This window comes from Cibotium barometz, chromosome 20 (genome assembly GCF_041138505.1).
Source record: "Cibotium barometz isolate CiBa-2024 chromosome 20, ASM4113850v1, whole genome shotgun sequence".
In the NCBI taxonomy this organism is placed as follows: domain Eukaryota; kingdom Viridiplantae; phylum Streptophyta; class Polypodiopsida; order Cyatheales; family Cibotiaceae; genus Cibotium; species Cibotium barometz.
The window spans coordinates 15,342,420-15,355,471 of NC_141065.1; the positions used below are offsets into that span (position 1 = coordinate 15,342,420).

At 42.5% G+C, this 13,052-nt stretch overlaps 1 protein-coding gene across 1 annotated transcript in view; it reads right to left on the reverse strand.

Annotated features, from left to right (window-relative positions):
- The window catches only part of LOC147627571 (threonine--tRNA ligase, chloroplastic/mitochondrial 2-like), a 50,906-nt gene that overhangs the window by 37,730 nt on the left and 124 nt on the right, over positions 1-13,052 (reverse strand). Inside the window, exons 1-2 of the mRNA XM_086814482.1 lie at positions 13,039-13,052; positions 12,683-12,950 (exon numbers count right to left, since the gene is read on the reverse strand). The exon at positions 13,039-13,052 is cut by the window's right edge and continues 124 nt beyond it. Coding sequence (XP_086670608.1) covers positions 12,683-12,950; positions 13,039-13,052 — 282 coding nt within the window. The remainder of the gene's footprint in view (positions 1-12,682; positions 12,951-13,038) is intronic.

Here is a 13,052-nt window from a genome sequence, read left to right on the forward strand (position 1 = left end):
CTATCACACACAAGCTAAATGTGCTTTACGTAAACGAGACAAGGCCTACATGATATATGTAAATGAAATAGAAGCAACCGACCATACTTTATCACCTAGTCAACAACTCTTTTAAGATCAATTCAAAGACTCTTTTGTTGATGATGTACCCCCAGGTCTACCTATATCTCATCTAGAAGACCACACAATTGAGATCATCCCTGACAGTCAACCACCTCATAAAGCTCCTATAAACAAAATCAAATTTAACAAAAAGAGATTCAGCGACAAATAGAAGAACTTTTAGATCAAGGACTTAGAAGGCCTAGCAATTCTCCTTTCGGGTCCCAATACTTTTAGAAAACGAACCAAACCTATCTGGACTCACCAGTAGAGTATAGGACATCTACTCACGCATCCATTGATATCTACCGTCACATTAACTGAGCATCATTCGTTCAAAGTTTTCATTCTCTTATTCAATATGAACCAGCAAAAGAAAATGTTGCAGCTAATGCACTGAGTAGATGTCCTACAATTACAAACATTTTTGTTCTTGATATGCATTCTTTTGATACTATGCGTGACACTTATGAGAATGATCCTCATTTTCATCATGTATGGTTGAAACTGCACTCTAACAATTATTTGCCTACTACTGATAATTATTCATATCATGATGGATTTATTTTCTTTGAGAAGCATTTATGCATAACTCTTCCATTTCAACAACTTCTCTTGGAAGAATTGCATAATCCATCCTACATTGGCCATAGAGGAATCATTACTACTCTCAAAGCTACGCTCAATGATTTTTATTGGACTAATGTAAAGAATGATGTTTCCAATTTTGTTTCTGAATGTCTTATTTGCCAATGAGTCAAGCGACATCATGGACCAGAAAACAACATGGCTTACTAATGCCTTTGTCTATTCTAGAAGGCCCTTGGCAAGAAATATCTATGGATTTCAATACTAGTCTACTCGTTACCTATGCACAAAATGACATGCTTTGGACTATTATTGATAGATTTAAATTTCATTGCATGCAAAAAGACATTGACTACTTCACAAGATGCACATCTTTTTATCAAACATGTTTTTACACACCATGGTCCACCTAAAGTTATTATATATGACCGTGACTCTAGATTTTGTAATCATTTTTGGATTGCTTTATTTTCAAATCGAGGATCCAAATTTGATTTTGCCTCTGCTTAATTCCATTCTGAAAGTAATGGCCAGACCGAAGCTACTAATAGTACTATCTTAGATTTTTTGAGGTCTTACACAATCTCCACACTAGCAAATTGGGATCAACATCTTCATTTACTACAATTTGCTTACAATAATACACCACATTCAGCTACAAGAAAATCTCCTTTTGAAATTACCGACACCTGCTTCTCAACTTTCACACATTGTTCTAGCCCCGCTGATGATTTCACTAGAGATCACACCTGTATATTACAACAAGTACATGCGACTATAGCTAAACCTCAAACAAAATATACTACCCAAGCAAATAAGAAACGGAATCCATTTTCTTTCAACCAAGGTGATCATGTCTGGCTTCGTTTTGAAAAACAAGACTCAAAAGTGTCAACAAACACCTTGCAATTGAATTAACTCCTAGATTTTACAGCACATTCAAGGTTCTAACCAAAATAAATGACAATGCTTATCATCTATATATTCCATCACATTGATATATTCATGACTCTTTTCACATTAGTCTCCTAAAACCATTTAGAGGTCCTCTTCCTGGCTATCTAGCATATGATGTCCCACCTATATTAGATGAAGATTCTGAAATCATAGAATCAGATATTATTTTAGACCGCGAGCAAACAACCGCAAGAAAAGGCAATGTCTATTATAGACATTTGGTCAAATATAAAGGTCACTCCATCGAAGATTCTCAATGGTTACTTGACCATGCCCTCGATTGCATCTTACAGGGATACTAGCCTATGATTATTTTTGATGATTTTGTGACAACTGGGGACAGTTGCTTGTCATGTTATTGAGGATGAATTTATGGAATATTTATATATTCCCATGTTGTGTAATTATGGATTCTTAAAAGAATTCATGAAATATTTTTATTCGTAGGTATTTCATGTGGAGGATGGCCACTGGATCCCTTCATCTTGGTCACACAGGCTCAATGCTAGGCACATGACTAATGGTCTTTGTGTTGGATGTGGATTCAAACAAGAACACACCAAGCACTGCTTTTGGTTGTGCCCCAGGATAGCTAAATTCTAGAAGGAGATCAGTGATGGCGTCTAAAAAGCCTTTGGGTACAAAATTAGTAAAACTCAATGGGCTTTTTGTTAATGGAACTTTGCTGCTCCAGAGGTTCAGTGCATTGTACACTTTCTTAGAATTTGATTTTTTACTCTCATATGGATTATTAGGAATGATAGAGCCTTTGAAGGATTTTGTATCGATAATTTGTCTTGGCCATGTCTCAAGCAAAAAATCCTACAAGTTATCTTATCTTGCCCTCAGAAATTGATTTGTAAGAAACTCTTAGCTTGCCCTCAGAATGACCTTTAAAAGACCCTTAATGGTTTTTATTCCTTCCTTCATAAGACTTTTGTTAATGACCAGGTTTATACCATTTGGTGGAATAGAGTTTGCAGTTTGCATTGTTCTAGCTTTGATAAGTGGGACACTTTTGTGTTACAAATGCAATCCTGCATTAGGAGTACTAGTAAGAAGTTCTCCTTCCTTCATAGGGAAGAAGAGTTGGTTGCCAGGGATAAGTTGGGAAGGCTTAGAAATACTAGAAATTCTAGACCTCTCACTAATACTGAGAATTCTAATATGCAACATCAAATTAAAGTGATCCAGTATTGTGAAGACATGAATGCTGAAAGGGATACGTTTAATCTTAGGAATTTTGACCTCCAAGATAATCAAGGAATGTTGAATTTTTTTTTCTAAACTTAAAACTAAAAGGAATATACTCTTTCCCAAATTGTTCTCCTTAATGGTGTTGCGCTCACTAGTGGTGTTAACATTGCTGACGCTATTTTATGATGATTTTCATGAGGCTTGTGAATCCCTGCTCGAACACACTCATGATTTTATGGATTCTAGCACTAGTAATAGAGTTGACCAACCCTTTGATTCTAATGAATTGCTTTATGATCTTAATCATTTGTCTAAAGAACTCATTCTTCATCATTGGGAACTTATGATCTCTTTCATCAGTGGCATCATTAATGAAATTCGGTCCACTGGCAGTGTATGCCTGAGAAGCTGAAGCATGGGGTTATCAAGCTCATTCCTAAGCAGCTCTGCCTTATCCCACTAAAGGCCTATTATTATGCTTGGGATCCTTTACATGATTCTAGTTAAAGCTCTTGCTATTAGATAAGGGCCCATTTTGAGATCTTATATTCACACTTCCCAGTATGGGTTTGTGGGTGGTAGATCCATTATGGACAACATTCTCACTATTCAAATGGTATGGACTATGCTATGCACACTAGGCACGATATGGGTATGTTGCAGATTGATTTTCCCAAAGCTTTTGGTGCTCTTAGATGGGATTTCATTTTATTAAGGTCATGCTTAAGATGGGCTTCAGCCCTAAATTTGATAATCTCATCTTCGTTTTAGTTGAAGGTGCTTCTTCTCAAATTAGCATAAATGTTAGACTCTCTAGAGGGTTTGATCTTCATAGATTTTTCAAGAAAGTTTGTCCTCTTAGCCCTCTTCTCTTTGCTATTGATACTCACCCTCTATTTATGTATCTTGATGCTATGTCTAATGAGGGTAAAATTTTGGATGTAAGAACTCCTTAGCAACTTGTTGGGGTGGGATTTGCCCCGATGACACTTTCATGTTTCTCCAAGCCACTAATGCTAATCTGAGTGCTTGCATGGAAACCCTTAACCTCTAGTCTAAAGCTATTGGCCTTGACTTGAATGTTAGTAAGTCCACCCTTATCAGCCTCACTACTATAATTTTGACGAGAATTTTGACCTCCTTGTGTGGCAAGGTGAAAGACTTCCTAAGGGTCATATCTTTAGACATTTGGGCTATCCTCTTGGGGTAGGACTCAGCAACAAAGATTTCATTGAGTGGGTTCAAAATAAGATTCATAAGAAGATTAATTTTTGGAAGTGTTCTGAGTGGCCCCTTCATGTGAAGCTTAGGATCATTCAAACCATCATCATTCCTTACATTTTGTATTATCTCCCTCTTTTCGATTGGAAAAAAACTCATGTTCCGTGGTTTGAAAGCAATATTAGAACCTTTCTCTGGTCTAATAAAGAGATCTAAATGGGCATGTCTTGTGCTAAATGGTCTTTCAATGTTACGTCTTCTAAGTTGAATGCTAGGTTCGGTTGCATTGAGATTTGGTGTACATGCTTGTGGGACATTATCCAAGGTCTTCAATTATATTTTCATGGTATTTGGGACCTTGACACATGGGATCAGCTTTTTTCTAATGCTCCATCCAAGGCCCCTTATCTTGGAAGCTTCGTTGTGTTGAGCTCAAAATGGAATGGAAGAACAAGATACACACGGAACTCTCTGGCTATGGAAAACATCTTTTGGAGTTTTAAATTTAAAGAATCCCACCAAGACCCTTTTCAAGAAAGGGGTGAGACAAATGCAGGATACCACGGATAGCAATGGAGAATTCCTCCCCTTTTTGCAAGCCAAAAGAAGATTCAGATTACATTCACAACTTGGAGACAGGTTTTAATGTACAGATACAAGGATTGGATGATCACCTCTTACAAAGGGGGTTGGTGGAAGGCTCCCACCAAAGCTTCCTATTCTATTATGCACACTGATGTGGATGTATATAGCCATCGTAACACTGCCTGGGGGATGCGAAAACCCCAGACAGACTTTTCAGAATTTGTGGTCTGCACCTATTTTCATGTGGAGGATGACCACTGGATCTCTTCCTCTTGGTCGTCGCTGCTAGCTAGGCACATGACTAATGGTCTTTGTCTTGGATGTGGATTCAAGAGCAAAAACACACCAAGCACTTCTTTTGGCTGTGCCCGAGGATAGTTAAATTCTAGAAGGAGATCAATGACATCGTCTACAAAGCCTTTGGGTACAAAATGAGTAAAACTCAATGGACTTGAACTTTGCTGCCTGCTACTGTTGTGCAGAGGTTGAGTGCATTGTGCACTTTCTCAAACTTTGGTTTTTTTACTCTCATATAGATTATTAGGAATAATAGAGCCTTTGAAGGATTTTGTATCGATCATTCTATCGTGGGCATGTCTCAGCAGCAGGCTAGAGGTCATCTAAGCTTACCCTCAGAAATTCTTAGAGCATTTAACATGCTCTAATGTGATGATACTAATACAAACATACTTCATCTCCAAAAGAAATCGGATGGTGGAGAGCATGGCTTGGCGCTGCCTTGCAAAAGAAGCCACCCTAGAGAGAGAGAGAGAGAGAGAGAGAGACTTTACTCCCACGTCCTGCATTTTAATTGCGGAAGTCTGACATGCTGTACCACCATGGCCGCTCATGAAGGAGCAGAAGCAGCAGAAGCAGCAGCTGCTGCTGCTGCTGCTGTTGCCACTGCCAAGAAGCTCAACCCCTTCCTTGTGAGAAAGGTGGAGCTGGAGAGAGAAGAGGGGAGGCGGAAGCAGGCCAAGGGATGGGGCCATGTCGTTCGGGTGGTGTGCGCTGCCCCTCTTCGCTGGCTGCTTCATCATGTGCCGCTGCCGCCAACCAAGGGTGTGTGCTTATGGGTGCAGCATGAGTCTTATGGGGAGAGCCAGGGCTGGCACCAATCGCGGCTTGCGAGCAGGGAGGTGGTGGTGGTGGTGGGCGAGGTGGGGAAGGGCATCAGCTCGTCTGCTCCGGGCCCACACCTGCAAAGTAAGGAACAAGAATAATAAAGTACCCCATGGTCATACGCATGGAAGAGGGGGGCGTACTGTCTCACCTTCCAAGGGAGGCACACATGGCACATGCATAGTCTGACTGATGATGGTTTGCTCCTGGAGATCAGCCTCAGACATACATACACACACACACACACACACACACATGGCACCTGCACAGTCTGACTGATGATGGTTTGCTCCCGGAGATCAGCCTCAGACATATGCACAGACTCCCTTGGAAGAAGCCTATGTGAGGCTCTGGCGTCATCTCGCTGCATGCGCGACCGTGAGGGGAACCTAGTACTAGTACCTTTATTTTTGGGTGTGGGTGTGGAGGGGGCTTGAGAATATACTCTGGTCCATCCAAGGAACAGCTTGCAACCGCTCTTTCGCCATGGAAACTACATATATTCTCCTTTTGGTGTCGGGGGAAGGGGGGGCCAACTGTTCATCTGGAGACCGGCTTGCAACCAGTCACCAGCATGAAAACCCCACCCATCTCTCCCCACGCCTCCTCTGCCTCTGCCTCCGCCTCCGCCTCCCCCTCCTCTCTCTTGCTAGCTATGGCCAACACCGGCACCGGCACCCCCTATGAGGTCAATTTTGCCCCACGTTTCCTTTGGGTTGGAGCCTTGTAATCATCATCAATTTTGATCGGAAGAAGAAGACGGTGCAGTTTCTTAAACCCTAATCCTCTTATTTTGAGAGAGAGAGAGATGCACCAATCTGTTTGTTAAGCAAGTTGTGTGTACCTATCTGTGGATCACGTGATATTTATGAGGTTATCTTTCTTAGACAGATTTTGTTTCCAAGATTGAAAACATTTGAGGAGGGGAAGTATGTTATGTACCTAGAGCTAATCCTCGAATTAGCACGCCTAATCTAGCAGGGTTAGGAGAAAAGTTGCAGATACAGTGGGCTAAGGTTCAAAATTAATACACTAGGCTACTAGCTATCTATAGCAGGTTAGCAGGTGAGCTCGCACGCACCCCTTTTATTTGGTTTTCTCTAATCTTGTGTTGGGCTGTGTTTAGGAGATCTTGGTTGGACAGGCCTAGGAGGCCTATTACAAGAGGAGTCCTACACTGGACTAGGTAAAAGGTCGCAGACTTGAGTAGATGCTATGGACGAATGTCCGGAAGCTTGCCTCCACCCCTTCTATATGGTTTTATCTAATCTTGCGTTGGGCTGTGTTTAGGAGATCTTGGTGGACACACCTAGAAGACCTATTACAAGAGGAGTCTTACATTGGCCTAGGTAAGAGTTAAGCTTTCACCTTAATTAAATATTCTTAAACATAATTAAAGAGATTAATACTTCAATACTTGAGTAAATATGAGGCAAAGAGCCGAAAGCTATGTTGTTGCATTGAGACACAAGGCCTTGTTAAATAGGGCCTGAAAAGGTATAAATGAAGAGACACATCCTTGATGAAAGGGTGTGACTCTTGAATGAATAGTTATGTCCTTTGGATGTAGAGATGTGTCCTTTATAGATGACCCATGTGATAGGGTGTGACCCTTCATTGGTGTCCTTTCAATGGTTGAAGGCTAATCAATAGTAATTAAAGAGATTAAGTAACAATCGTGCCATTCCCTCCCACTTAAAATAAGACTCCAACTAAATAATAGACTTCTCATGTTGCTGAAGATCTTCGTCATTAGGCCATTTATGCTTGTGGTGAAGCTCACAATGAGAAATATTGAACAAGTTTCCTCTGTTGTCTTGCTATCATGCTATAAATGCTAAATCCCAAGTTGTAGCGTCATTCTTTAATGTTTCTTCTTTGTCAGCTTCCAAATGTTGTGCTTGAAGTTGACTTGGCTATGTTGCGGTGTAGAAGAATCTAAAGGTTCAACCATGAATTCTCTCGATATACTTGAATAGTATCTGCTGAGTGTTCAACTTGAAAGTAGTGAAGTACTCATCCAAGTTGTTAAAAGAATGTGTGAAATTCATTGCAATGTTGAAAACATTATCCTTTTGCTTGATATCAACTCTGTCATTCCATGTGGGTAAGGTTGAAACAAGTGTTATATCCGCTTTTGAAATCTTTGTGTCTTCAAAGAAGTCCATCGTTGATGACTCATCATGTTGAGATAAAGAATCGAAGAACTTTTCAATATCATCTTGTTGTTCTTTTGAAGTCATGCTAGAAGAATCCTCGATGATTGCACTCAATAAAGTTTGCCATGGATGTGTCAAGGTTAGCACTAACATGAAGTGCATGAGCTACTCCATTTTTTTCTTTTGAATTATCGGAGCAATTTTCTGAAGTTGCAGGTTCCACATTACGGTTTTGAGGAGCATTGGGTCATTTAGGGCATTAAACCATCTATGGTTGCCATTACAAATTGTGCACAATCCTATATTTTGTTGTTCACGAGAAGATAGGGCTATTGTAGGGCGAGGATTGCGAGATTGGTCATGTCCACAATCCCATCCACAATCAGATGCATGTGGCTGAAAGAACTATTGACGCTAAGAATGAAAAGAAGATGCTCCTTCCTATTGGCAAGGTTGCTACAAATGTTGCCAGTGGGAATTGGGTCTGAATTGAAAGTTGCTTGATGAGGATTATTCATAACGTTCGCAAGCCATACGTGAACTGCTGCCATAACGACCTTGAGAGGTCAATGTTTAAGAATTCGGATTCAGATCTTGAACGCGCTCGACGTAGTGAATGGCGATAGCGAGGTCAACAGGGTTGTACTTTTGCACATCGGTACGAAGTGTGGGGTTTAAACCATCAATGAAGGCATGAAACTCGTCTAGGGACACAGAATTAATCTCCAGTATCACATAAGTGAACTATGAGATATAAGAAGCCAGAGAACCAGTCTGATCCAAGTGGCCTAAAAGGAGTTTGCACTTGAAAATCCGCATTGGCAAGGATAAACTGCTTACGAATGACCCGCTCAAATTTCCCCCCATCGTAACCGTTTTCCAACATGCTATCATCATTGCCACAAAGTAAGGCAGTATCCTGAAGTAAGGATGCGGAAAATGTAATCTTCTTGGCATCCGTGTAAGAAACGTCAAGTCAAAATACAGGCGAAGTTTATAAAGCCATTGTTCAAGTGTGCGCTTATTGCATTGTGTCCTCTGTGTAGGACTCAGGGGTTTTAACTTCCAATTTTTTAGTTTTACTAGCTTGCAAAAGATTATAAAGAGTCTTAAGATTGTCACCTTTCACCTCAGGAGGAATGTTGTCTGGTATTGATGGTTTAGGGTCGATTGCTGGTACAGGTCTGGTAAGAGAATGGCGATCCGTCTGCTACTGTTGGATCTGCGAAGCCCATGTGGCCATGGACTCTTGAAGTTGTTGTTGGAGCTGTTGTTGCATCTACAAAGCTTGCTACCAATCCGTTGGAGCTGGATTGCCAAGCTAGTGGGTTTGGTTGTCCATAGTGGTAGACTGAGATGAAGACTCTACAAGTTAAAGCTCTGGGGGTTTGGGTGCTAACCCCTTTGGGCCCCAGTGAGAACCATCAGCAGGTGGGTGAAGCAGAGGCATATTGTGAACTGGAAAGGGTAGGTTGCAAGCTGGGGAGGCTACTAGAGACCACCTTGTATAAGGAGGAAGTTCAAATGGAACCAAAAGCACTGGGACTGGTTGTTGTCGATGAAGAGGGAGCAGAGGGGGTTTTCATTTTTCTTTTTTAGCCATTAATCCTGATTTGCACACCTGAAGTGTGTGGTGCTCGTATGATGATGAATTGTGGTTTTCTTGAACATCAAATGTCCACTTTGTGTTGTGTACTTTGATGTTATGGTGCTGTGTGGGATGTTACAGGCACAAAATGCTAAAATGAACACACCTGATAAATATCTGCTTCACGATTTTTAGGGTTAGGGTTTGGTTGTGGGCATCCTACAGATTGGAGTTAGTTTGCTCTGATATCACAGTTAAGCTTTTAGCTTAATTAAATATTCTTAAACATAATTAAAGAGATTAATACTTCAATACTTGAGTAAATATGAGGCAAACAGCGGAAAGCTGCGTTGTTGCATTGAGACACAAGGCGGCCTTATTAAATAGGACCTAAAAAGGTACAAATGAAGAGGCACACCCCTAACGAAAGGGTGTGACTCTTGAATGAATAGTTATGTCCTTTGGACGTAGAGATGTGTCCTTTAGTGATGACCCATGTGACTCTGAGGGCAAAAGGATGAAAGGACCAAATGTACGAGAGATCAGAGCAAATCAACACAGCATGAAATGGGTGAATGAGTGTATATATGATGGTGAATGAAATCTTGTACAAGAGGCCCTCTGGTGTAAAGTAACTTTGAGTAGTAGACTGGTGAAGAAGCAGAGATGAGGTCAAAGCTGAAGCACGGTCGGTGACGAAGGCTCGCATCGATGTGAGGCAAGGGCACTCCGTGAGGTCGTCGGTGTCAAAGGCTCACGTCAATGGATGCAGAGGCACTCCGAAGTGGTAGATATATGTAGTGGGCAGTGGAAGGTGAAGTGGTGCAAGCTCCGGTGACAAGGGTGTTGCGGTACCTGAGGGGTGTAGACTCTGGTGACGAGGGTGCTGCAATACCTAGAGGGGTGGTGAAGAGCAGAGAGGGCTGCCGTCCCAAGTGGTGTCGAATGAAGATAAGCAGAGAGGGCTGATGTCCCAACGATGTGAGATGGTGAGCAAAGAGGGTTGTCCCAACGATGTGATGATGATGAAGGAGAGAGGGCTGTTGTCCCAACGATGTCAAATGAAGATGGACAGAGAGGGTTGCTGTCCCATGTCGATGGAGGATCAAGGGCAAAGAGCGGGCTGCTGTCCCGAGCTGTGCTGTAGCAGAGAAGGCTGCTGTCCCAAGATGTGATTTGCTGCAGGAGAAAAACGCTGGAGCTGATACCAATGATGATTTTCTGATGTAGAGCAGGTGCCACCAGCAGCAGCAGATGGTATTATTGTTTATGATGTGGTGAAGTGCTGAATGATGAAGCGATGCATATGTATGGGGTTGGGCTGCTGGTCGGCCCAGTACAGGGGCTGTTGGCCAGCAGCCAAGACCCAAAATCCTACAATAAAACCAAATAAAACTAGAAAGAAGCCCTTTTAGGACTGGGAAGAATGCCATTTTCACACAATGACAAGGTGTGACCCTTCAATGGTGTCCTTTCAATGATTGAAAGCTAATCAATAGAAATTAGAGAGATTAAGTCACGATCGTGACAATAAGAGGCAATAGACTTGAGTAGATACTGTGGACAGATATCTTGATCCCACGATTTGCTTACATAGTCTTATCTCCTTATGCATTCATGAGAACGTGAATTGAATAGAAGGGGGGAAGTATGTTATGTCTGGACAGGCCTAAGATTAGGGCTAGGGGCTAACGGCTTAGCTAGGGCGTGGCGACCTCAAGGGTTTACGCATGAGCTAAGAGCACTAGCAAAAGAAGAAGTCTATATTGGCTAAGGGCTTATAACTAATAGCCTAGGGCTAATGATGGCTAAAAGCTTATAAATAACTAATAGCCTAGGTCTATTTTGGCTAAGGGCTTATAACTAATAGCCTAGGGCTAATAATGGCTAAAAGGTTATAAATAAAGTCGGAAAGCTTATAAATAGTGCAAGGGCCAATAATAGCAGGGTTCTTACTAGATAAGTGACCTTGGGGTCATTTATTAGACAAGAGGTCAAGCAGTCACGCAGTGACCTGGGGCTACCAAGGAAGCGTGCATGATCTCGTGGCCATGGAACTGCAAGGTGGGTTGTTCAGCCTAGTGGTATGGGACCCTAGGTTGGGACCATTAGAACCAAGCACACTCACAGTAATCCAGATGTGGTTTGAGGCACTGAACCTACGGTTGGGTGGTGAGTCACTAGCCACAATCCATTGCACAGTCATGCGATGCCTACAATGATGCCAGGTCTATGAAACCTCGATAGGGTTTCAGTTCTAGGTCAGATAATCCTTGGGCGTGGTCTATGAAGACCTCACAACAGGAGCCACACCAAGGCCCTTTAGTGCCAAGAGATGCCTCTATCACCCCACAGGTAGAAAAGGATCATCAGCTCTAAAAGTGGAGAAAAGTTGTGCGACCCTCCTGTGTGACCTATGAGGCGCTCCTAGCAACCTTGGAGGGTGTGAATAAGATCTATCGCAAATGGAATGGATAGCCTTATGAGAGGGGTTGACTGATTCCTCTAGGGCCCCACTCCTGCGTGAGCCACATATACCACACAATGATGCTATTGGTGAGCTCCCATCTCTAGTCAGCTGAAGATGCCGTCCTCTTCATATCATATCACTGGGCTGAGTAGCAAAAAGGGGACAGCATCATGAAAGGGCCAAGGGGGGTTCACCCATAGCCAAAGTTGCCAAGAGGGTTTGTCGTCGGCAACGTTGAGTTGGAAGGGTCGATGTACCATGCTCGCTCCTAAAAGCCAATGACTTGAACCATTGAAGAGGAGCCCAAGAATCCTCCACTAGAGTGTCACCTGCACACAATCCTTCTTCATCTTCCAATACATCTCAATCTTCTTCCTCCAATTCCCATTCCTCAGCCCGTCGGTAGTCTCCGTTCCACTTCTAGACCTCACATCCTAAATGTCATGTTGAACCCAAGTCGGCTCAGATGCTGAACTGTCCAAGTTTGGCCGGAAGATGGACAGGAAGATAGCCACCATTTGGGCCCGGGAGATGTCCACCACCCTTGCTGCTTTGACCACATGCTTTTCAACTCCATATCATCTGGACAGCTTTGAAAAGACCTCGATTGTCTTGTCCAAATTGTCCTACTAGCATACTAGCTGACATCATTAATTAATAAACAGTGCAATTAGCAGATAGAAGGCAGCCTACCGTGTGGCGGATTCGAACAAGGTACTCTGAGGACTCGTTGGTGGGCAAAACAACGGGCTTTCGCTCCTCCTCCTCCATCTCCAAGCTGATTGATATCTCCGATTCCGTTTTGGAAGCTATTTCTTGAGCTGCTGCAAGAGAAGCCGAGGGCCCCGACCTTTTGAGGTGGGATTGCTGCCATGGAACCTTTCGGATGGAAAGATTGCAATTTGCAATGATGGGTGCCGCGCGAGCCAGTGTCGCTAGAGTTGCAGAGATGCATTTGGCCCTGATAGGGTGCCCAACAAGCAATCAATATCAACAAACTGAAGTTGAAGATGAAAAACATGTACTTTGCCAGTGAATGATGAGATTGCCTGGAGAGTAAACA